Below are 26,752 nucleotides of genomic sequence, written 5' to 3'. Positions count from 1 at the left end.
TTATTTTAACAGTGTTCTATTTATGTCACATGTAGCCTACTTGCTGCAGTAATAACAGTAAATTATGCATAATTATATGTAACTAACCTTATTACATGTTGTTTATTAAAATTAGGCCTACTCTGTACTTAAATGTATAATTAAATATTCATAAATAATAAATAGGTATTAGTAAAGCTGCAATTAATGGCCTGTCAGCAGAAGATATAGGCTACAATACAGAATACACACAATTTAAAGGCAAAATGTGATATTTGTTTCAAGTAACAATGGAACATTTACTTGTTGCCATTGAAATAGTGAGTGATAGCAAATGAATACATAATAGCATCTAATAAATAGTTAGTGAAATTGAAAATTATTACTAGTAGTCATAAACTAGGCCTATACAAATGTTAAACCAGCTTGCCATAGAGGGGCGTGTGTTTGTGTGTGTTCTGTGGGCGGGCGTATTGTATATAGTGGGGAATTCCCAGTCAGTACTCTTCTGTGTTGAAGTGTTACTGTATATCTGTTCAGCACTTTAGAGCTCGGACATAAGGCAAACCTACGTCAAGGGTGTTCGCATAATATGGATGGTGAGTACCATTAAGTTAATCAAGTAACTATCTTTTTTATTTCCCCTTCCTTGCTCTTTGAGATTTAATCCAATTATGCTAACAGTCTATATCTGTGTGATAGTCGAATCGGAACAGTCGAGTTTTTCATGTAAAATAAAGATACATAATCTGCGAACTCATAATTGTATTATATAGAATCCGTCTTAATTAAAATGACTGTTTTCTTCTGTTGTCTTGAGTTGGTAAATCTTCACAATGTAATTTGTAATCAATGTAACATGATCCATGTTTTTTTTAATCAAAACTCTATTTCAGAAAACATACAGGCTTGTAGTTTTATATATTATATGGAATGATAAGCAGTTTTAATTTGTGCAAGTACAATCACATAAAGCTCTTGCGAAAGAAGATTCTCATTACCTGAAAAGTTAAGTCTTCTAAACTTAAGATAAATCTCATGTAAACTAAACAAATCAAATGAGTTATCAGTACATGAATATAGGAGGGACGAAGTAACACCAGGAAATAAAAAAATGGGGAACTTTTAAAAGCTCTTCAACTCTCTTATTCTCATTTGAACAGTTGTTCATTCTTATAACATGCATTGTAATACATATTTTGCTGATTTTCTATATTGATTTATGATCTTCTATCCATGCTTTCTTGTATAGTGCATCCCCTCTCAATGCACAGGGATCCCAATCTAAGTAAGTAGCCTACATATAAACATCTATGCCAAGTGTGAAACACATTATCATTAGCCTACTAGTTACAAATAGAGTTAACTTTTATGGTGGACCATAAACTCTGACTAATCACTCATCAAATATGTTCAAACGTCACCCAGTTGGCCTGTAATGTTCAGATTTCCTTGCATTACTTCCTCTTTTGTGATAAAGATTTGACTTCCTGTATGTGACAAATCTCTTGAGCAGGCAGTAGTGAGTGACATCTGCTCACTGCACTATATCACTGGATCTTTTTCATTCATAATAATAACCATAGATTTGATATCTTCCCTGCTTATTTTCTTATATCTCACAGTGTAAGAATGCCTATGCAAATTAGCTCACCTATTTGTGTTGTGTCAGAAGCAAGTGAAACAACCAAATCTATATTGCATGGAAAATCCAGCTGTGTGTGCAGGTGTCTGACAAAGTTATGATTCGTATATATGTTTACTGGCATAATAGCACCTGGAAGGGCTCGTAAAGAGTCTGTGCTGACAGGTGCAGTGAGCGGGAAATTATTTACCAGCAGACTGCGTTGTTTGTGGTCAGATTATGGTCAGGTTCTGTGAAAGACGCACGATGTTGCTTCTGCAGGTGTTTTGAACCCTTTGTCATGTTCTCATACATCTTCAATGTTGTCATTTTAATAAACAGTAGCCTAGATATACCTGCTGGGCCGGTGCCACAGAACTAATTCAAATTTTGAACTTGCTTTTAGTCTGTAAAATCATTTTTGAATATTTAAATGAATGATATTCAGATCTCTGAGACTGACCGATGTCATTTTGCTGGTTTCTGTGCAGTGGGAGAGCCCTGTGCTCAGATCTTCGAGCAGCCAAAACAGAGAGGCATGCGCTTCAGGTACAAATGTGAGGGTCGATCAGCGGGCAGCATACCGGGAGAAAGAAGCTCTGACAATAACAGAACCTACCCAAGCATTCAGGTACTGTTTTTTAAAGGCTTACACCACTGAAGAATAAATTCACTGTATAATTAAACTTAAATTTTATAAATTGTGTCTATCATTTTTCATTAGATACTAAATGTCAGCGGGAAAGGAAAAGTACGTGTTACGCTGGTAACCAAAAACGAACCATATAAACCCCATCCCCATGACCTAGTGGGTAAGGACTGTAAGGATGGTTATTACGAGGCAGAGTTTGGACCTGAACGTAGGGTCATCGCGTAAGTTGATGCTTTTAATGTAAAAATGCCTAAATAATTTTGATGAGTGCTGTCAAATCGATTAATCGTGATTAATCGCATCTAACATACAAGTTTGTGTTTATACCCACATATATATGCATAATATGTGTTTATATCTATATACACAGACAACCTATATAAAGACAACCTTGTATGTCAGATGCAATTAATCGCGATTAATTTCGTTTTGACAGATCTATTTAATATTATCTGCATGCTTTGCTCTAATCTCGTTTGGTCCTGTTACTATTTTCCTCTTAATTAAATGAAACATCTCTGTGTCCCACATCAAAGCCATTCCAATGTGCTTTCCGTATTACTCCAGCCCACACACTACCGCATTTCTCTTCCGAAGGGCTGTCCATTCTTCTTCTTTTTATTTTTTTTTTAAAGAAGCATGTTGTTTCAGAGTAGGGAGCCATGCAGGGGATTCCCCCAGTATGAAAATGAGAGCCTTGGAGCTCCAGTCTGCCCTCAATTTTAAATAGTATGTCAGTTTGGTTAGTTCTAACCTCAATCTTCCTGTAAGCTTTAGTCTTTGGGATCAGAGTTCAAGATGGACAATACATTTAACTAAACAAATCAGGGCACTGAAAATCAGACTACACAGTTTAACAGATGGTTTATTGTGTTTTCCTAGTTTCCAGAACCTGGGCATCCAGTGCGTGCGGAGAAGAGAAGTGAGGGATGCCATAATGCAGAGAGTTACACGAGGAATCAACCCCTTCGGTGGTGAGATCCAACACCATGTTTTCTCACCAGGCCCAAATAGAGTCTGCACGTGCAGAAAATTCTGCAAATTTTCCCTGAATTGGGGGAAATTCATTAAAAAAAAACAAATGCAGATTCCATCTGGGCCTTCTATTCACTCTTTTAATGTTAAAAAGTCTACTGACCCTGTTTCTTTAACAAACAGTGTTTAGGTGATGGTCAACAAAAACACAAATCCTCCCTTCAATATTGTATGACACAAACTAGCATCTGACAATGCAGGTAGAGTAGAAAAAGAATCACTTCTCTTTATTTAGGGAAGATGTTGCAAAGCTGGCTGCGGTATTGAGTGACATATGATCAGGGGGAACTTATTCAGATAGGGAGGAATGTCAAGAGGAACTGTAAACTATACGTTTTTGTGTAACAGATAACTTTGAATTACTCTGGCTCGAGTATGCAAACAGCCAAATACTTCAGGAATTCCATGCAAACTTTTGTGTGGGAGGAAATTATAACAGGGTCAAAATATTTAAAGCAACTTCTCTTGGTAATTTCCTTTGGCACCATTGTATTGTAGCTTTGTTTTGTTTCTGAAACGTTTGAATTAAATCTATAAAGTTCCCCTTCAAGGGTTCAGAGCCCCCAAAACCCCTGGAAGTACATATTAGTTGACCTAAAGAGTTTCTGTTGGAAATGCGCAATGTTCATTTGACTTGGTTGGTTTGTTTGTCCTTTGAAATGAGGTTATGATGACATTCTTTTATATATCAATTGATAGAATATATTAAAAATATGTAGTTTAATTCCACTGTCCACCCAAGCAATATTTGAGAAATTCGGAAAGTGTTTTTGCAACAGGTCGTCGCATTAGGGAATATCAGATTGTGATTTCGGATCTGTGTTTGCTTCCGCATGCATGTTCCGCTGCTCTCTGTGGTGACGGGCTGTTTGCTCTCACTTCTGCTGTGACAACCATATAAAGATCTCCTTCTTTGGCTGTTTAACATTGACAGTCCCCTGAATTGATGTTGATTAGTCACGGTGGCAGTCGTAGTGAGATCAGTTTTGATATTACGTTTGAAGTTTGGTCTTGTGTTGAAGGGATGACCTGCTATAGCGATGACCTCATTTGCACTGACGTTATCCCACTATGATTTCAATGATGACGCATGCATATACAGTATATATTGTCATTCATTTCTATTATTGAGTAGGTAATAGACAGTTTTTGCGGTGAAGTATTCATTTTGCGATTGGGGCTGTCACAATATGAAAGTGTAGGTGATGATGAATTGTCATAGCAGTAATAGAGATTAATGATGTTATTGTTTCATTTTCTGCTTAAAAACTCACACACTGAAAATCATTTGGTGAATGATTTCATTTGAAAAAGTTTTCACTCAGAAATTGCTAGTAAATTTCAAAACAATCACAGAGAAACTGCAAGTAACACATTGAATTTAACAGTGACATTTTGAAGTAGAAAGACTAGTATTTTCTTGTAAAACATACTTAAATAATCTGTTTTCTTTACAACTTTGAAAATGTAACAGGAAATAATTTATTCACATTGGACTTAAAATCGTTTTTTAAAATATAATATTTCCTTATAGTCTTTAATGACTTGTATGATATTTTCAAATGTACTAAAAATCAAGAAAATATTATTATATAAATATTTCGGTAACACTTTACAATACAGGTGCACTAATAAGCATTAATTCATGCTTAACTAATGCACAGATAATAATGTGTAACTGATGATTATGTTAGCTATTTATTTATTAATGATTACCACATTAAGAACTAATAAAGAGCCTGTTGGATAATGTATTAGTTCACACATTAATTGTTATTAATTAAATATGTAATTGTGGATTAATTCCATAATAACTCATTTTTTTACTAATAGTGTTAATTAATATGGTAATTACCAAAATGAGCCAAAGCCTTGTATTTCAACGTCCAGATAATATGACAGGTACACTAATATGCATTAATACATGATTAATTACTTCATTGTTGGTGCAAATTCATGTGCAAATTACTACAATTACTAAATGAATAGTTAATAATGATGTGCCCCAACAAGTAAAGTCATAATGATACCTTTGCAGATCATTAGCTAATGATTAATTAAAGCAGACAACTGGAAGTTGAAGTGTATAGCTTTGACTAATTGTGGTAATTAACACATTAATTTATACTATTAGTTAATAAAATATGTTATTAAGGAATTAATACACATTGACACACTGAATTAATAGCAATTCATGTATTACTTAATCTATTGATCATATAGACTCTATTAATTAATGGTTTAGTTCTTCATGAGTTATATATTAACTCATAATTATCTGTCCATTTGTTAAGTATGAATTAATGTATATAAGTGCAGCCGTATTGTAAAGTGTTACCAATTTTCTCCTTCCATTTATACCTTACCAGTCTTATTCAGACAAAATATAAATATAATATCATATAATATACATCCAAAAATATTTGCCATTGAGTCCAGAGCGCTACATGTTCACGTTATTAACCTTATTTATTCTGTCGTTTGGTCTGAGCGTTCTGCATCAATATGTGCATTTGAACATTTCGACGTTTTCTCTTATTTGGTTGGTAATATGTGACTTCAATATCAACAATTAGTTAAATTAGTAGGCATTTGTCATGTTGCGGAAAAAAAAGTGAGGTTGCCCATAGCAGATTTTGCCGTGATGGTTGCTGAGTAGGCGTTCTGCTCAATATGGTGTTAGATGTTGCAGACGGTGGGCACAGGTGGCGAGAGATGAGTGTCAGGCTTGGGAATGGTGCTATACCCACAGAACGGAGAATCTCTCTCTCTCCAGCTCTCACCCTCTGCTTCGCCTTCCACCAGCCCACGCTAACCTAAATCATCCCCCACCTGCATCTGCTGTCCACTCGTTCCTCTTGCTCTCTGACTCCACTGAACGCAGAACCAGAGGCGCACATATGTACGCAAATAAACATGACCACACCACTGCTCGCAGTTGCCTTTCTCACACTCCACCTCTCGCTATCTTCCGCACCCACTCATCTCCTCCCACTTTATCTCTGTTCCTTCGCTGCACATCTTGTCTGTTGTACATCTGTCTGCCGTGCTCCTCACTTGCTCGTCTTCCATCTTTCTTTCCCATTTCTGGGCCTGTGGTGTGCACAGAGGTGTCTCTACACGTCAGGGGGTCGTCCCCCTCACTACATAGTCGTCACAGATACTCTGCCGCCAGAGCCCTTTCTAACCCGCCGCGATGTTTCCACCTGCTGTGACCTCAGAGCCGCTCAAAGCTCGTCACGGCTGTGGGCGGGGTGAAAAGAGACAGACTCCTGAGAGTGGAGAGTGGGTGGAGAGTGGAGATGCACACAGAGAAATGTCTTCACATGCACTGGTGTGGGTGGTTGTGTGCTTAGAGGGTGATGTGTCAGTGGCATTTCTGGTGGTGATGCTGCTGCGTAGACACTGCAAGAGCACTATGCCGCTTGCTTTTCTTTTTACGCGTTATATTAAGATGCTTTGCGGGTGGTCCGAAGTGGATGCAACTAAATATAGAGGCTCTCGCAAGCGGCCAAACTGTTTTTGGTATATAGAATACACAATATAGAGCCTCAGATTGTCACCTCAGAGTGGGTGCGGAAGATAAGACTTATCTAAAATGACTATATAAATTACTTATTTTTTTTTTTTTATAAATATGTATATATTTTGTTTAAATTACTATAACTTACCAGAACAAATACTGTTATATTTTTTTTTTCATTTATTTAAATCATCAAACTAAAGGCAATGCAAAAAACAACATTATTAAATCAACTAATTCATAATAATTATATAAATAAGTATAATAATTATATCAATAATTATAATAATTATATCAATAAATCATAATAATTATTCATAATAATTATATTAATTATAATAATTATATAATTATTCATAATAATTATATAAATAAATGTAAATAAACCACTATTTATTTTGTTGCATTAAAGTTTTCGGTAATCAGGACTATGGTAAGATTGCTTTATTATCATGGAGAAGTGTCATCACAAGTGTGTCAGCTAGTTTTAAACAAACCGACTTGATTTTCGTTTCGTTTTCTTCTCCCTCTTCCGCTCCTTTGTTTCTTTCACATGACTCTCTGAATATCTCCTGTTCAGTTTTGACACCAATTACATTTATGATTAATGTGTTGATATGTATGTTTTGCACTTGTTGAACGTTGGTTTTGTGTCCACAGTTGGCCGGGAACTGCTGCTACAGACTGAGGAGTATGATCTGAACGTGGTGCGTCTATGCTTCCAAATTTACCTGCAAGATGAGACCGGGATGTATAACACCATGCTGCCTCCCATCGTCTCCAACCCCATCTATGACAACAGTGAGTTGGCACAAATAAGAAGCACACTGCATTAAATGTGAAGTGTCATTTCTGCTTGGCAACAAACTTTGAAACTGTTTGTTTGACAACATAACTTTGACTCAGCCAGTGATGTGAATTTTGGGCGGGGAAACCTGTTTTGTGTTCAGTGGAAGACCTGAGTTGTGTTTGATGCTACTAGTCACACAGAATTACACTTCAAAATGGATGAGGAAGTTGATCATGAAATTTTGATTTCGATTTCTATAACAATGTTGGATTGAGAAGAATGAGGTTTTCGTTTTCTGATGATCGTTTTCTGAACATATTTTATTTTCAATATTGTTTTATAATTTATTTACATATGTTTTTAAAATGATGTGACAAAAAAACAGCGTTCTTAGCAAGTGTGTATCAGAAAAGCTATTTAATTAGAATATTTTATGTATATATTTAGTTTTTAATTTGTTGATTAAAATAAATACAAGATTACAGTATTTTTTTACTGTAATAAAATAATGATAGTTTTTTTTTCTTAATTTAAATTTCACTCCACTTTAAGCTATATGTGACATTTATTATAAGTAGGGCTGTGAAACGATTCATCACGTTTAATCGCATCCAAAATAAAAGTTTGTGTTTACATAATACATGCATGTATATATTTAAGAAGTATTTGCATGTATATACTTTATATATATTTATACAAAATTAATATTATACATAAACATAAATATTTTGATATATTAATAAAAAAAATATTTTTAAATACTGTATATACATGCATATGTGTGTATTTATATATACGAAATAATTCTACACACTACACACACATATATTATGTAAGCACAAACTTTTATTTTTGGATGCAATTAATCGCGATTAATCGTTTCACAGCCCTAATTATAAGCTAAAAGGGTAAAATTTTAAAGTATGGACATTAGATTAATTATAGAACAATAATTTAACATTATAATTAAAAAACAAATGGGTCTATTTTGAAGCTTTGGAAATTCCTAATTACATTTTGTACAGAGAAAACACAACACTTTTGCATTTAATACAGGTATTGGTTTTTAGTATCTGCTATATTGGCTATATTTTAGATTTAAAAGAAAGTGGTTTGCCAAAACAGTTTTGACTAACTGTTTGACATGATGCAAGTTACTGTCACATGCATGAAAGATATAGCTGTGGGAATGCATTGCTAAGGTGACAGAGAGCTGTCAGTGGCCACATCCCCCTCTGCAGGAAGTGAGCACGGTCCATTTCAACACTTCCTCACGTGATAGTTGTGTACAGGGTGAGCAAAACAGCAGTGCTTGCAGAGTGTCTTTGTGCGGTTGTGCGATTCTAAATAAGTCAGAGCGGATAAAAAAAGCTCTTGGTTAATGGGTTAACATTCTTTCATCTGCTTGCAAAGGCTGATTCTTTTCAGGCTGAAGGCTGTCATGTTGTTCTCATGACAATGCAGTCAAGTAGACGGATTTTTAGAAAAGCGAGCTTGAAAACATGTAGCTGTTTCAAAAAAAGCACATGTAGGTATGTTTGACTTATTTGATATATTTGCAGCCAGTACTAATAAGTCAGCCGTTAAATCTAACCATAAATATGAATTTAGCCACAGAAAAGAGGAAGCAATAAACTACCTCGCCCTCACTGTCTAAATCATGACAGGTTTGACTGCTTTTTTTAGTCTCTGCACATAATATTTGCAAGTGTGGCTGTGCCTGCAGACACTCAGATAAAGTCAAAGAATATGAGAGATTATTTCCTACTGCTAATATATAAGTGCATGTCTGTTTCAAGATTGTTATGCTTGGTTTTCGAATCTTCAATCTCGGTGCCCTGTTCTTTTTTCAGGGGCCCCGAACACGGCCGAACTGCGAATCTGCCGGGTCAACAAGAACAGTGGCAGTGTGAAGGGAGGTGATGAGATTTTCCTCCTCTGCGATAAAGTGCAGAAAGGTACGGGACTGTTTTAAAACACTTCAAGGTGCTTTATTTCAGCTGTTTTGCCAACTAGAATCAGAACACCCCTTATCCCTTAAATTGCACAGCAAACCCAAACAGTCAGAATGATTGACAAGTCCTCTTCTGAATGGCAAAAAAAAAAAGTCTCGGGACACCCACCTTTTTCTGGTTTTGGCTAGTGAGATTTGCAGATATTTACATTTTGTGCATTATATTCCCTACAAAAAATAGCTTACAGCACCTTTATTAAAGAAATTTGAAAGCTGAAATTTATTTATGTATTTTAGTCATTCATTCAAACAGTCTTATATTTCCTTTTCTCTTCATCGTCCTTTTATTTTATTGAAAATCATCTTTCCATTTCCATCGCCAGTTATTTCATTTAACCCCTTTCTCACACCATAACATCACCTCATTTTAGATGACATCGAGGTGAGGTTTTTCACTCAGAACTGGGAGGCCAAAGGTGCTTTCTCTCAGGCAGACGTGCACAGGCAAGTGGCCATAGTGTTCAAGACACCCGCCTACTGTGACACCACCATCACAGCCCCGGTCACAGTGCGCATGCAGCTGCGTCGCCCTACAGACCAGGAGGTCAGTGAGCCCATGGAGTTCCGATTCCTGCCCGACGACAAAGGTAAATACATGGTACCCACATCATGGATTGTTTGATTTTGGCCCACGTCTTCTTTGTTGTTACAAGTGGGTCAATGACAAAATAAGAGTATCTGATAAAGAGATGGGAAAATATTTTTAAATTCTGTTTTAACATGAATTATGGATTGACAAATACCATTTTTGAGAAGTTGCCCCTAACCTTGCTTTGTCATAAATAGGTCATGATACCATTTTTTCCTGCATGTTGATTGCAGAAAATGATTGCGTTGGTCGATTTGGCAGACAGAAATGAGCATCTTTTTATTTTTTTTCAGATCCATATGGCTGTCAAGAGAAGAAACGTAAAATTGAAAGCCAGATGAAATCCTTCACTAGCTTCTCTCAAGGAGCCATGAGCTTCATGAACAGACCAAAAGCTGTGCCTTCATCCAACCAAATCAATCAGAGAATCAAAATCGGTAAAGACTTATGTCACTTTCCATAATACATAATACATTTTCTTTTTACAGGCACAATAATTATTTAACACATACTCTTTTCACAGAGCCTTCAAATTATTTTCGCCCTTCCATCCATGGGGTGCGCACAAATCAGTCAGTCTATTATAACAAAGCCCCTTCGTCCTGCCCCATGATGCCACCCCTATCGGAAACCCCAGCTCAAGGAACCCTAAGTCAAGGGTGGCCCAGTCAAATCAACAACAACGGAGCTAGTAATGGGGTGGGCCTACAGCAGGTCAACCCAAGTCCCAGCATGCCGACCACAGGAGAAAGTGGAAACAGCCTCCCCTTGCTGACCTCTTCGGATCTGGAGTTTCTTCAACCCAATGGCCCAACCAGCAGTCAGCCTCGACAGGACCAACCAAACCAGCAGGTCCAGCAATCCCCGCAGCCATCTCAAAGACAAGGACTGGAAGGAGCCCATTCCTGGTTTAACTATGGCTCCCAACAGCCTCAAAGCACACAGAACGGAGCAACAGGCACCAGCGGGTCACTGGGAACGGGGTACTCGTATGCAAGCAGCATAGACGAAGAGTTCTTTCAAAATCTCATGGTCAACCACAACTTGAAACAGGAAACTCAAGGGCCGAGCAACATGGCTGCGCTTGGGCCCGCCTGCACCTCGTCTTCAGACTGTGTGCCGTCCTTCACCGCCCTCCTGAACTGCCCCAACCCCAATGGAAGTAATCTGGAGACCATGAGACAGATGGAGGCCAGTGCGCCCAATCAGATGGTCTCGCAGATACCGTACCCTTCCAGCGGCATGGGGCAGGAGAGCCATCTTGAATCTTTCACCTGGCCGTACTTCCCAGAATAGCTTTGAATTCCATAAGTCTTCGACGTGTTCATGATTTTGTTTTTTAAACAAAGGCTCTGATTCGTGTTCACTGAATGTATTTTTCTGAAGATCAGAAGAGTTCGTTGTCCTGGAAATACTGTAAGATGCTTCTGCCAATTTGGTAAAGCAGTGAGATTTTATGAAACATTTATGTATAACAGTCTGATGGTCATATTGGAAAAGTTTGGGACCATTTTGTCCACAAACGCTTAAGTATGGCAGGGTAATTGTGTTCCTTAACGTGGGAACTAGCAGGGAATTCTCCCTGGGTAATGGCTATGTCATTTTACATGCTTCTTATCCAAGGTTCTCAAATTGTTAAAACAAGGTCTTTCATTGGTAACTCGAAAGTGATATTATGGCTTTAGAAAACTACTACCAATGTCTCGTTCTGTTTTTACTTTATTCATCATCATACACTTGTGCTAATTGTGAAATTTGCTCTTACATCACATTTTCTGTGGATGAATTTTTGTATTTTTATAAAATTGAAGTTTATACTACTGAACGTTGATTTTGTTTATGTATTTGCTACATTCTGAACTGAATTGTGGCTATATTAATGTTAAATGGAGAAGACACATGTTTGTTTTCATTCATACTGGTCATTTAATTGCATATGTTTCTGTTTTACATTCCAAAGTTCAGGTAAATAAAATAATAAACTCTCTAATTTGGGTCTACATATTTGTTTTCTTAGAGGGGCCTTTAGATACGAATATATCCAGTCCAGCTTTCGTATTTCTCAATCTGAATTCTGAATCTTTCTAAATGAAGAGCTCTGTGGCATGCAGTGGTGATGCAACTGACATAAGCTTCTAACAACGAGAATATAAAAACCAATAAAGCAGTCATTGTGTCATTGGGTTCAATTAAAAAGAATAATTGGTTATCAGCCAAAATGTTCACAGCAGTGCATCCCTAATAGAAACACATTATGCTGGTGAGTTACTCCATTGATTTTGAAACATGGGGATTTTTGAGTTTTTTCCACAATTTGGAAATATACTCTTTTACTTTTTGTTTCTCTTTTTTGTCATTTCAGTTCTGTAGGCTTACAAAATAATTTTGCATATATACAGGGATATTGGTATTGCATATACAGCGCATGATTTGTAACCGTAACCTGAACAACATCAGTTAAACAATTACTTAATTGATAATAAATTAGAAATGAGCTACAGGGGTAAAATTCAAAAATGACCACCACCACACGACCTGATTTCCATTCAAAATTTTGGGGTTGGTTTTGGTTTCTGAAAGGTTTCTTATGATCAAAAATAGAGAAAAATCAATCATACTAAATCACCTTTGGCTAAGCCCCGCCCCCTTAGTTTGCTACATCCGTCAAACTTATCTGCGCTCTGCATGGCCCTGCTGTAACAGCTCATCCTGCTGAAATGTTATCAAACTTTTATAAAGCAGCAAATAAAGTGTCCGATAGAAGTAGGCAAAACGGGCTGCAATATGCGTTCGAAGGCTATATTCAAGACATATGCTACAGGCGAAGCATAACGTTACCGGTCACAGTCAAAAAAATAATCACCGCATATCCTACTAATCGAGACGGAGGCTGGGACTAACAATATCAGGGAGCAACACTGTTCATGCAAAGCTGGGTAGGTCTCTATTCACTTCTATAATCGTTATTACAAAGCAAACGGACTACACGAGTATAACGTTGTGTTATTAGCAGCGTGTGCTAGCGTATCAACAACCGGTATTAGAACCGAAATCATAACCTAAAACATTATAAAACGGTGTAACTAACTAGTATAACTTCACAGTAAGGTTAGAAGTAAAAAAAGATGTGCTTCTTGATCTTTGCGGGGTTTAGCTGACTGAGGACGTCCACACAGTTTAATAACGTTACAAAGACGACACTTGTCAGGATTTGACTTCGGTTTTGGGAATGGGAAAAAACGGACACGGCTGTGATTGGTCAATCTACATTCTAGGGCGTGGCTTAGCCAAAGGTGAATTAGTATTTAAAAGAACTATTTTCTATTTTAAATGTACTTTAAAATCGTCAATATATGGAGTTTATAATAATCGTATTCTATATTCCAATAATGTTCACAACATTTCTTGAAATTATGTGGTTTAGTCAAGTCACCTTTATAGCGATTTTTACAATACAGATTGTATCAAAGCAGCTTCACAGTGATAACATGAAAATAATACAACAAAGTTTGTTTCTAGAAGAAAATTGCGTCAACGTCCACCTTAAGTAAGGCAGATCAATAATATTGTTGAATATTAAATGTCCCCCAACTAAGCAAGCCAAAAGCCAAGGCAACAGTGGCAGTTTATAGCCAGTATGAACCAGACAACAAGAGCTGCTTTCCTCATAGAGACGTCAACACCTGTGAATACAGGACACACTTGAAGACAGTCTCATCATATGGTCTTATCTGGAAGATAATGCCGTTTAAATTTGTGGCTTCCTGTCTGTCTATCCGTAGCAAACCACAATGCAGCTCCTAAACAGAAACAAGCAGGGGAAGCACAAGCATTTTGGTAGGATTTTAATAAGTCATCATTAGAAAATGTTTTCTGTTATGCATGTTAATTAGGGCAAAAGTTAATGTATCAATTGATCATATCAAAAACCTGATGTTGTCATAACTACCATCATGAGGTCATAATCGCACAGATCTGAGGGGAAATGCTTGAGCAGATGTCAGTGAATTAAATAAGTGACGTTTGTTTGCTCTACCTTCCAGGAACTAATGAAGAAGATGAAAATAATAACCAACACTAACATCAACTGATATTTGCAAAGCATGTCGATCAAAAACAAGAAATTGGGTTGAAGTGACCACAGTGATGCAGTTGATGTATAATCCTAATATACTCCTACTTATTTTCCAGTATATGGCATATCTAAGTGCTTTTGTTTTTGTTTTCTGGCACCTGGCCAGAGCATATAAACATTTAGCACAACAATATCATTATCTTGTTATGTGCATTCAACACTGAACTGGGGTAAAAAAAAAAAAAAAAAAAAAAAAAAAGGGATTCCAAAGTTATTTGTCATTAGTATAAGCCTACCTTAGAATCATGCATGTTCGGTCAGAGCATTTCTGCCCTGGAACAAAGCCAGGGCAAAACACAACAGAGCCAAACTTCTCAGTTCCAGTCAAGCTCCGCCCCCGTCCTCCGTCACCTACACGCACACACACATATCATTGCATGATGGGAAATGGATGACACGCCTCACAGAGCTGCCTTCTCTTGTGTGCTGCTCTAACCAGGAGAATGAGGAAGTTCTGAAGGAAATATCACATTACGGTCTAATAATGTATGTTTATGAATGATGATTGAATGAAAGCTTGAGTGCCAAAGTTTGCTGTCTGGCGCCGACGAGACAGTGATTTATTTCTGTAAAGATAAAAAAAAGGATTGATAATATCATTTCCCCCCTAAAAATAAAAAAGATGGACTCGTAGTGGAAAAAAAAATGCCTCTTTCAAACTATTCTGATCTAAATCACTAATAAATGACACCAAGCAATGTATCCATTCAGATTCCCTACCAAGAAAACCTATCTACAAATTCAAGGGTACTCATTAAACAGCTTTGCTTGGAGAAAAAGAGGCATGTGTAAGTGTCCTGAAGGTCTGTCTAATTACATATTGCTTGTGTGTTTGACTGAAATGCTTACCTCATGTGCAGTGAATCTCAGATTTCAGCACAGAGGGAAAATCCCTATAACCCTTCAGAGAGAACTGCATTAACACTGTGTGACTGCAAATTATCTGCCTCAGATCTAAGCTGAATTTGATCCTGAACTTATCACCATTCATTTCTTAAATTCCATCCATACGTATCTTCACTTAATGCCATATCTCCACACTTGCTGTTATACACACTCTGAATAAATAACAAAACACATTGTACAGATTCCTACATACCTTACACACCTGACATAAACATGTGTGCTTTTGTGAGAGCAATATAGCCTAGTTTGGCAGACCAAAAGCAGCATATATTCAAAGATTACACTGTAAAACGTAACATTTTACAATATAATTAAATAGTTTATTAAGATAAAATAATGATTTAATAAAAAACATATTTTTGTAATCTACATCACGTTATTAATCAACAAAACAAAGTTTGCACATTAACATGATCATTTCAGATTCAATTAAATTTTAATGAGCATTTATTTATTTGTTGACTTAAAAGTAGGCCTATACAACTTTAATCTTAAGAGTCCATTAGTTTAATAAGAAAAAAAAAACAATGGTTCACTAAAAAGTATTCTAGTGTTAATAATCATCAAAACCTGTTGAATAAGGATAATTTAATTTAATATTATACAAACTATATTATGAAAAAAATTGTAATTTCGATTTCAGTTTAATGACATTTTACTTAACATGTATTTAGGCTATGTAATAACATCAATATCCTAAGCCTTGTATTAAATGCTTCCAATATTCAGCGGTCTATTCTTTTTCTATTTAACAATATGCTCCCATCATCACCCTCTGGATCTGGCCACACTGAAACACCTTCTATGTTGGTCAAGCCGAACTGAGTCACAGCCGTGGGTGGGGGAGTGTGGCTGAGAGAGAGAAGGTGTTAACAGCTCTAAATGTCACCGTTGGTCCCGTACTTAAAGCCATAGCCACGCGATGTGTGTGACGTCTTCCATATATACTCTCGAGCTTCTCCTGTCATTGGTGAACTGAGTCCCACACAATGACGACATAAGACACCTTTCTGCGGTCATGACCATACTGAGGGGTATTGATGGACCATGCAGGGGCCTGACCACACGATTTAGGCTACTTCTCATCGACTCGTATTGATACTAGTTTCAGCAGGTCACATGCTTAACTTCTGCTTTTCAGTAGAGCTAACTGACAAAGAGGAACCATATTTAAAAAAGAAGGGAACTTAGATATTTTCTATCTTTATACTGTTGATGCAAACACTAAAATAATGATTTTATAAGGCACTATAACATTGTATATTCTTCGTGTAATATACGCTACACTCTTGAAGACAAATAAACTTTCAGAACTCTGTTTTGATCTCGCGCTCAAACGCTTTCATTGTTAAGAGCAAAACACACATGCGCTTATAACTTGTGAACGAGCAGTGTGTTTTTGGTTGTCTTTTACTGTGCCAACATCACGGAAAAAAAGAAGTGGAAACGAAAACAAGACATTTCAAAACTGTCCGTGTGTTTGAGTGCAAACTAGGGTTGAGGATGACCTCTGTTGGTCGTGAGTTTATATCACATCTTATTTATGCAATTCAACTCCGACCTCGTATTATTATGCATCGGTGGTGCCGCCAACAGGCTGTATGAAATGTGGTATAGCCTTCAACTTTGAATCGAAAGACAAATTTGCTTTTTAACTGGTAGGGATCAAGTAAAAAGTATTTCATCTAGTCCTCTGTTATTTATGTTTAGGGGCAAAATTTTCACTGATAGACTTATTTAGACTTATTTAGATTTATTAGTAGGCTACTAAAACAATTGAATACAAAGCTATTGCAAAATCTGTATAAATAGGTCTATAAGGCAAGGCAACATTAAGGTTTTTTAATGTTTTTGAAAGTAGTCTCTTAATCTCACAAAGGCTTAATTTATTTGATCAAACAATAAACTGCAATATTGTGAAATATAACATTTTAAATTAACTGATTTCTATTGTAATCAAATTTACAATGTAAATCTGTGAATGCAAAACTGAATTTTCAGCAGCCATTATTTTAGTCTTAAGTGTCACATGATCTTCAGAACTCAACATCATTATTAATTATGTTAAAAACAGTTTTAGCTGTCTATATTAGTATTAATATCTTTTTTTTTTTTTTGGGGGGGGGGGGGGTACACTGATACACTTCATGATACACTGACATTCAAAAGTTTGGGGTAAGATTCTTTAAAAGAAAGGAAGAAAAGTTAATAGGCCTATACTTTTATTTAGCAAAGGCAATTTAATTGATTTAAAAACAGTTAAAACAGTTTCCACAAAATGATTAAGCAGCACAATGGTAGGCTATTAATTGTTTAGCATTAATAATAATAAATCCAAAAGCACCAAATTTAGCATATTTCTGAAGATCATGAGACACTAAAGATTGCAGTATAGCTGCTAAAAAATCAGCAATATGGTGACATTTCTACAATAGTTAACTTTGTTTTTTTTTATATTTCCATGTATTAAAAAAAATTTAATTTATTTATATCACTGTACGTTATCAGTCTGGCATTAAAATATATAAGATTATTGTCAACACATCTGTGATGGGGTTTCTGATAGTTTCAACTTGACATCTACTCTAACTGCCATTAAATCCATTTCTCTATTTCCCCTCCTCTTTGTGGGAATGTATATAGGCCTACCAGTATTCCATTTACCTTTATAGTTAAAAAGTTAACCCTAATACATTGCACATCCCTAAATGTGAAGAAGGTCCAAGCGCATTGAATTTGAGAGACGATCCCCCATTAGAGCCTATGTATGCCGAAGCAGGGTTAAACTCTGCAGGAAGGGTGTTAAACATTACAGAAACATGCAATCTGAAGTCATTAAGTTCAGTGTTCTAATTGAGATCCTAACTGAAATCACCATAGATAAGATAGTCCCCAGGGACCATTACACCATCCTGACTCAGAATCCTATCGCTTTAGCAACCATTTTAAATTTTACTTGGAATATTTAAATTGTAAAGTAAGAGATCAGCCTATGGACTACTAATTCAGTTTTTTAAAAATACAATGTGAATACAAACACATGTAGACTACTTCAATGTACACTTATTCATTAATTGGGTAAAGATATGGACTCCCATAATCAAACCATCTTTGCATTTGTTGCACTCATAAACAATAAGCTAATGCCAGCAATTGTGCAAATTAATGTACTAGATGCAATGAATTAAATGTAGAAAGAGTATTTGTGTCCAGGTTTGGTTGCAAACCTTTTGATGGCCAAACCTTTGAAAAAATTTATGAAACATGTTGAAAACTGACTGGAGGAGCAGAAATGTCCATCAACGGCTCACAAATCATGATGCAGCATGTCTTCACTTGTGCCTAAGGCCATTCTATGGACGTGCTTATATTGTTTATAAAGTTTATAGAAGTCTATACACACCTTTGATAAATCAAACATTGTGCAAAACATAATTTTGTCCGTTTTGTCTGCACTTGCTCCACTTTTGGGGAATGCTGAGAATGTGACCCCTATTCTGCAAAGCATTATGTTTTGAGCGAGCAGGAATTTCTACTGGATTGGGAGTGGCATACCAAATCCCAGGATTTGACTCTTCCATACATGGTAAACTTCAATATAAGATGACGTAACGGTCCACCCCTAAACAAACATAGGAAATGAGCTCTTATCAGCACAGAGACCTGACATTATTCGCTCACTTTTAAGGAAGCTCCGCCCAGGCATCGGACGTCTCTTCAAAGTGAACGCCCTGTCCCGCTAGAGTTACACGAAACTACGGACTTTATAGTGCAACAGTTACAGTGCACCAGTTCAGGAATAACTTTACGCCAGCCTTTTAGGCTAAGTGTTGGAAGTATAATGCCTGTACGGGTTGTTTTACAAGGCCCTGGACCGTGGGGATTCCGTCTGGTCGGGGGGAAAGATTTCGAGCAGCCTCTTACAATCTCGAGGGTAAGATATTTACTTCGGATTTGTTAATAATTTAACACAGAGAAAAGGTGGCGTTCATAGACACAACTAGGCCAAAATATTATGCTTCATAAAACGGATAAACGTTCTCAAGAACGTGCCACGCCTGCATGCCGCCGCAGCATCCAACCGAAACGCACGTGAACGAGACTGTATCTTGTCTTTAGACTCTAACTTTACTCTGTTAGATTAGATCACTTGGATTAAATCTGGACACGAAATCAGATGGTTTATTTAAATAGAACTATATTTTGTTCCAGTTTCGTATAAATGTAGACTGAAGCTGGGTATATCAAAACATTACGAGAATTCGTGGCTTAAGACGGTAATAATATGACACAAGTTACCTTATTGTGACGCGCGAGTTTTAAAGGTGTATTACCTTCAACTGCAACAAGCAGCCTGTCAACTCATTTTCACTCAATATTTTTTTGTTAATTAAAATATTTTACAAATAAATAAATAGTATTACAATTATATTAACTTCTGTTCTACATAGATAGAGTGGGTCTCCCCCCTTCATGGGCACTTCCTGTCAGCGATATATGTTGAAAAATTAAGGCCCGTTCACATCAAGAACAACCAAGAACAAAAAAAAAAAAAAAAATCATGAAAATGCTCTGTTCATTATAAGTAGGCACTGCAGTAGCCTATGCCATCTGCCACATTAAATGCTCCAGCTTTCAAAGCAGAGTGGAATCTGATTGGCTGATTTTTATCAGCTAGAAAAAAAGTTATTTAAGTGTATAGGAATGTGTATATTGATGTGTGCTTTATGAGAGAAACAGACAAAAGGGGTTTCAGCATCAAGTTGCAGATATTCTTAAAACAAACCTCATACATTCTGGCTGATATAAACCACTGGTACTATTGGGATGAATAACTTATTGAACTTATTGGGATAAACCAAAGTTATTGTGCAAAAATATTTGAAGAGTTCAGATGCAAAAGCCTCTAAATGCCATTTGAAATTTTCTTCTTTAATGATGATTTTTATCAAACTTGTGTATTTAAGTTCAGTAATTTCACTTAAATGGAAATGATAATTACCTATTAATTGTTATTTAAGTGAAATTACTGAACTTAAATATACAAGTTTGATAAAAATCATCATTAAAGAAGAAAATTTGAAATGGCATTTAGAGGCTTTTGCATCTGAACTCTTCATTTCAATATTTTATTTCTGTTTATATTTGGGCATGAAAAAATGGCATAATTTCATTTTAAAGGATCAAAGGGTGATTTGTCTGTATTCACTAAAAAGCCTATTTTTCCTTTTAGACAATGATGATAATACTCATTTTTTTGATCTTTTTAGGTGACCCCAGGAAGTAAAGCTGCTCAGGCTGACCTTTGCATTGGGGACATGATCCTGGCCATAGATGGAGAGTCAACAGAGGGCATGACTCACCTGGAAGCACAGAATAAAATCAAAGCCTGTCTTGAGGAAATGGTACTTTCCATTGACAGGTGAGTGGAACATGCTGTGTTTTGTCTGAATTACCAACATATATCATTAGCCATGAGTAATCTTGCCTTGACTAATAAACCAGGTGTTGTTTATCATGAATATTAGCTCTTATTTTTACCTTCACTTTGGAAAAGGTAAATTGCTAAATACACACAAAAAGTATGATGTAACAAAACTTTCTTTTTTTTAAAAAAAATACAAATGGACAAATAGTATATATATATATATATATATATATATATATATATATATATATATATATATATATATATATATAAAATTCTTCCAGACAATCTAGATTTAATATTTTAAAACCATTAGGGTACCATTACTCCACTGGTCCTCTTTTAGTTTTTAGTACATTTTGTAGAGATCCCCATTTAAAAAAAAGGTTTTGCTCAAATGATGATTTTTTGGAAGTGGAGATTTTATAAGTTGGAGATTGGCCATGTACCTTTAAATGGGATTTCTATTTGTACAAGGACATTTCATTAATTGTTACAACAAATCAATAGGTTTCTAATGTGTTATAATAGCTAGAAAGTATAATATAATTCAATGACTTAGTGGAAAGCAATGGCATACATTGTGAATTATTGCTAGGTCTAATTTTCAGCTTGTTTTTACTGAAGTCATTCAAAAGACTTGAAATTTCGACATATCCTCATCTGTGTCAGTCAGCTAGAAAACGCTAACTGTGTGGCAAGGCAGAATTTGCAACAACATTGTTCAATACATCACAGAAAACCTAATGTGTTTATGCCTTGCAAATTTACACAATACAAGATTAGTACAATTATATCAACTTGCCCAAAACTCTCTCACACTGGTCATTAGGCCATTCTTACTTTTAAGCCCTGATTTTATACTTCTTATTTTAATCAATTATTTGAATCACTGCATGACAGTTTTTTTTTTATTTATTTATTTTTATTTAGATCAGAGACAAAAATGTGGTCCCCACTGGTCACTGAAGAAGGAAAGCCCAATCCATACAAGATGAATCTGGCAAATACAGATACACAGGTGCGTTTCAGCTCTGCTTAACTGGTAACTGGTAATGGACCCATGATCATTTTCACTGAGCTTTAAAGCCATAACTTGTGCTTGAGGCTGTCATACATAACAGGAGGACCATAGCCGCTAAGCAAATAAAGGCACGTCACTTATATGCTGCCAAAGTGAAGTCATTGTTTATGTCCTAACAAGCCTTATCCATGGAGACCGATGAGTTTATCAGCCAAAGCCATGACGCAAGACCCACATCCTGCAGGCTAAGTTGGAAACTTAGGGTCAGGATGTGAGTGATCATAGGAAGTGTGTGGAGTTTCACTACATAGTTTGGGTGTTATAAATGTTTCCTGATTCAAGCAGAGAGTGAAACATAATAAAAAACAACTGCTAAATATGTTGTTAACAGAGGAAACTTTCAGTGTCATAAAAACCTCAGTCTTTGGCAACTTTTCTATGTCTGTTTTTTGTTTAATGGTCTTTGTTTACATCAGCTTGGTTAAAATATCTACATTTATTTTTAAAAAGTAATGATTAATTCTCAGATATTTTCTATATCTATTTGGTCTAATAGTTATATATCACTGCATTCTTTATTATATGATATACCTCCAGTTTCACAGACAATGCATAAGCTAGTCCCAGACTGAAATGCATGTTTGAGCTGTTCTAACTGAAAGCATATCTTAAAATATGTCAGTTCCATTGTTTTGTCTCAAGATGCACACCAATAATGTGTTTTTTTTTTTTTCCTTTTCTGATGCATGTTTATAAAAGCTACTTAAATTTTCTAACTGAAATAAGGCCTAATCCTGGCTTAGTCTAAACCCCATCTGTGAAACCGGGCCCTAATGTCTTTGGCTTTGTTTCTATCTCTTAAAGGTATAGTTCACCCAAAATTAAATTCTGTTATCATTTATTCACCCTCATGTATTTCCAAGTCCAATGACTTTTTCTTCTGTGGAATAAAAAATAATTTTTTTTTTTGTTGTTGTTGTTGTTACATTTTGTCTGTATTTATGTATGTACTTTGTCATGTTCTTTTAGCACCTGGGCAAAGATCTACAGAAATTATAATGTGTAATGTTCTTCTAAATAAATGTAAGGGTAAAATTCACCCAGTTTTGTAAAATGATGACAGAAATTTCTAAACTTCTCTCCTCTGTTTGCCGTGTTTTTGAGATTTGTAGTTTCACATTTCCTTGTGTCTTTTTCTGTAGGAGGTAAAACAAATAGGCTCTGCTCATAACAGGAGTGCTATTCCATTTAATTCTGGAAGTCCCAGGGTGGTCACCAACCTTTACAATAACCCCGCTGGCCTGTATTCCTCTGAGAACATTAAGAGTTTCAACAGCGCAGTGGATGATGTCCAGACTTCTGCTGTCTCCAATGAAGCCAGTAGGAAGTAAGCATGATGCACACCACACTGACATACTTGTCACCAAGCCATATGGTGCAACCAACATGTAGGAAAAAGCAGACCCCTAGACTATAAAATAGTCATCTATCTCTAAAAAAATAGCTTCTATCTCTAAAATGGCAAATAATTTGACCTTTTTTATAAGGCAAGGTTAATACAGGTTGTTAAATGTCACATGGGGCAACTACTCAAAAACCTAATGGTTTTTAATAAATTAATAATGTATGATATTTAAAAAATAATTGTACCTTGAAAAATACAGTACCTTTTTTTTTTCTTTTTTTTTCTTTTTTTTTGGAAAGAAGTCCCTTATGTTCACCACATTAAATTTAAAATAATTCATTCTATTAAATAATTCTATTTTAAAATGTAATTAATTCCTGTACTGGCAAAGCTAAATTTACTCCAGTCTTTATTGTCACATAATCCTTCAGAAATCATCCTAATAATGCTGATTTAGTGCTCAAGAAATATTTCTTCTCAATATTATTATTATTAACAGTTTAACAGCTTAATATTCTTGTGGAAACCACATTTATTTGAAATAGAAATATTTTGTACCGTTATAAATGTCTTTAAATGGCTTTTAAGTTTTGATCAATTTAATGGGTCCTTGCTGAATAAAACATTTTATTTATTTTTTATTTTTTTATCTTGATCCTAAACTTTGGAACGGTAGTGTATATTTATTTTAAAAAAATATTGAGATTGAGATGAGATTCTTTTTGAGATTTGAATGAGATTGGGATTGAGATGTGTTCACACATTTATTCAGTGTGTAAGGAAAATATGTTATTAGTTTTTAGTTGATTACAAACCATATAAAATCAACATGAATATAAAGTTTTAAGAATAAAGGACTTGATTTTTAAAAGATGTTTGTCTTAATCATCAACACTCTTATAAGTCAACACTATAACTGCAACATTCATTCCAGTTCTGTGCTGCCTAAGTATAGCTATTTGAATTTATGGCTGTCAGGGCTGAACCAAGCCAGTTGGGATAGGCTTGAATAACAATACTATTGAGATAACATTGTTTGTCTTGTGACTGTCATATGTGACCTTCTTCCGGTATTATAGCTCAGATCCCTGTAAACCTGGCCAGCCAAAGCCTGCATTACCTGCAGACTCTGAGGTGTACAAAATGCTGCAGGAGAATCAAGAATCCAATGAGCCACCTCGCCAGTCTGCCTCTTTTAAAGTTCTGCAGGAGATCCTGGAAACTGGTATAATATCTACCGCACTGTCTATACCCTGCAACATTGTTTCTGAATTACATGAAGATGACCAGCTCTTAGCTTCTTGACAAAATGGGTATCTGCAATTCTGGTCATTCATAATCATTAGTTTCTAACGCCATGCCTGTAGCCTCAGCTGTGAAATATCTTTTGTAAATGGCATCAGAAGATCTGGCCTATTAAAAAAGCCTAAACATCTTTGTTTCTTTGTGTCAGGTGATGGAGATAAACCCTCTGGCTTCAGAAGTGTCAAGGCCCCCATCCCAAAAATTGGAGCCTCAGTTGGGAATCCTGAAAGACTCTCACTATGTGAAAAATGCGGTTCAGGGATTGTGTAAGTTTCACTGTTTTGGTATATCTTTTTAGGAGTTTTAAGGAAATGCATGCATCCAAGAACAGTTCAAGTACTTTGTAGTTTCATGTCCAGTGTCGCCATCTCGTGGAACATTTTGGAACTGAATTTCTTGATATTTTGGATTTAGATTTCTCCTTAATGATCGAGTGGTGTTCACTGCAGAGCCAAATGATTGCCTTGTCCAAATACACACACTTGCAGTGCAATGGCGTAAAGTCTGCAAGTGTGTGTAGATTGTAGATCTTTTGATTACTTGATGGGACACAGTCCCTTAAAGTGTTGCAAAACATGCAAGTGTTTACAGAGCTTATATATATAGACCATTTCACAAGATGTAAACAACACTGGTCCAAAAGCACTTCCTGTTTCAGTTTTTTAACACTACACAAAAGCTGGCATAAAATACAACCAACAGAACATTTAAAACTGAATCAAAAAGTTAAACAAACATCTTTAAGATGTTTTCTTTACATGTGAAATAAAGAAAACAGTTACAAACTGAAACGGGAAGTGTTTCTGGACCAGTGTTGTTTACATCTTGTGAAATGGTCTATATATAATATTTCCAACACTTTGCATTTTTAAATAAACTTCTACATGTCTGTTGTTCAGTTGTCACTACGTAACTATCGGAAGACACACATTTAAAAAAAAAGTGACAAAAACAGTTGCAAAAATGTGACAAAAACAGTTGCAAAAGGCCTACACATACCATACTCATCTTTGTTTATATCCTAATTATGTTTATGGATTGAGTCGGCTAAGGTGTGTCTAGACCTTCACGCTCCACCCATTGCATCCAAAGAAGGGGAGCTGGATGTCAAGCTCCACCCATTGGTTCTGCAGTGAGGAGCCTCTCATAACAAACATGTTTTCCTATACTGTGAGTAACTTTGATCTCTCTCTTTTTGTTTTGGTTTTAAAGAGGAATGATTGTCAAAGTCCGAGATAAGTTTCGCCACCCAGAGTGCTACGTTTGCACAGACTGCGGGATCAATCTCAAGCAGAAAGGACACTTTTTTGTTGAGGACAAGATTTACTGTGAGAAACACGCACGTGAACGCGTCACTGCTCCAGAGGGTTATGACATTGTCACGGTTTTTCCAAAGTAGAATCTTACCAAGATTCTACTTTAAAACTGCACATTCCCTTATGTGGGGTATTCCTTCCGAAATCTGTACCACTTTATTTGGATAGTCTTTCGATGAGGCTGCTTTGTTGGCAGCGTGAATGTTTGAAACAACTCTTATATGCTCAGACAGAAGTGCATAGATTTAAATGGACTTTGGCAACAATAATCAGGAAATGTGATTCAACATCACCTAAATGTGTATATAGGGTCTATCCAGATTAAGTGCTATTGTTATCATACATTCCAATGTCTTAGTCATTCCATACATGTATCTATTTTTATAAAAGGCTCATATTATTGGTGCTAGGGTGTCTTAAGACCTCTTACTGCATAAAAAGTTGATCATTGAAATGTATTCTGTAATCATGGTCATATTTCTCACACACATTGGTATTTAAAATTTATTCCCTATATGTATATTATCTTTTTGGATTCTCAATATTTTTTTATGAAATAACTTGTTGAGCCATGGTAGAAAAATAAAATGTTGCATATCCATTGTGAAATTTCTGTATGGTTTATTTATTAAAATATTGACTTTTTACAGGCTTTTTTGATTAGGAATGTGTGTTCATTTGAATCGCGCTGGCCTTTCAATAAATTATGTTTTATAAACAAAGTTCGGGAGGAGCAGGTTCAGTTAATTAACACGAGAGGAGTGCACTCCGCAATGACTCCTTCTCCACACGTCCAGTCTTAAAGACTTGCATAGAGAGGAGGAGTACTTTGGGCCAAACTCCGAGCTCGGAGCCCTCCCCTCAGATATCACGCCAAATGCGCATTTAATCGTATCCACTCTAATTATATGTAAGTGTGAACTCGTGAAAAGCCATTCTGCAGAAGCATAATTATAAGGCTACAATGACTGAATATTTGAATGTTGCGTTGAAAGCACAGACACACTCATACTTCAGTCAGAATGCA

The 26,752-nt window shown here is 35.9% G+C and overlaps 2 protein-coding genes and 1 long non-coding RNA gene across 3 annotated transcripts; all 3 read left to right on the top strand.

The window, feature by feature from the left end:
* The first annotated feature begins 461 nt into the window (after positions 1 to 461).
* rel (REL proto-oncogene, NF-kB subunit) lies at positions 462 to 12,196 on the top strand. The gene is made up of 10 exons (XM_039663074.2): positions 462 to 578; positions 1,232 to 1,267; positions 2,095 to 2,234; positions 2,328 to 2,476; positions 3,138 to 3,229; positions 7,474 to 7,614; positions 9,457 to 9,561; positions 9,989 to 10,204; positions 10,500 to 10,643; positions 10,730 to 12,196. The coding sequence occupies exons 1-10, from the start codon at positions 572 to 574 to the stop codon at positions 11,500 to 11,502; spliced, it is 1,803 nt and encodes a 600-aa protein (XP_039519008.2). The 5' UTR covers positions 462 to 571; the 3' UTR covers positions 11,503 to 12,196.
* Positions 12,197 to 12,875: 679 nt separating this feature from the next.
* On the top strand, positions 12,876 to 17,166 carry LOC120473286 (uncharacterized). The gene is made up of 3 exons (XR_005621567.2): positions 12,876 to 13,142; positions 13,989 to 14,043; positions 14,250 to 17,166. It is a non-coding gene; the product is annotated as an uncharacterized LOC120473286 (long non-coding RNA).
* Positions 17,167 to 18,932: 1,766 nt separating this feature from the next.
* On the top strand, positions 18,933 to 26,377 carry pdlim1 (PDZ and LIM domain 1 (elfin)). The gene is made up of 7 exons (XM_039663035.2): positions 18,933 to 19,181; positions 20,518 to 20,669; positions 21,609 to 21,696; positions 22,902 to 23,086; positions 24,184 to 24,329; positions 24,558 to 24,675; positions 25,622 to 26,377. Exons 1-7 carry the CDS (start codon positions 19,089 to 19,091, stop codon positions 25,806 to 25,808), a joined length of 969 nt encoding a protein of 322 aa, XP_039518969.2. The 5' UTR covers positions 18,933 to 19,088; the 3' UTR covers positions 25,809 to 26,377.
* The last annotated feature ends 375 nt before the right edge of the window (positions 26,378 to 26,752 follow it).

Source organism: Pimephales promelas, chromosome 11, assembly GCF_988280905.1.
Source record: "Pimephales promelas chromosome 11, fPimPro1.hap1.1, whole genome shotgun sequence".
Taxonomy (NCBI): domain Eukaryota; kingdom Metazoa; phylum Chordata; class Actinopteri; order Cypriniformes; family Leuciscidae; genus Pimephales; species Pimephales promelas.
Note: the sequence above shows the minus strand (reverse complement) of the source record. Positions and strands in the feature narration are given on the sequence as shown.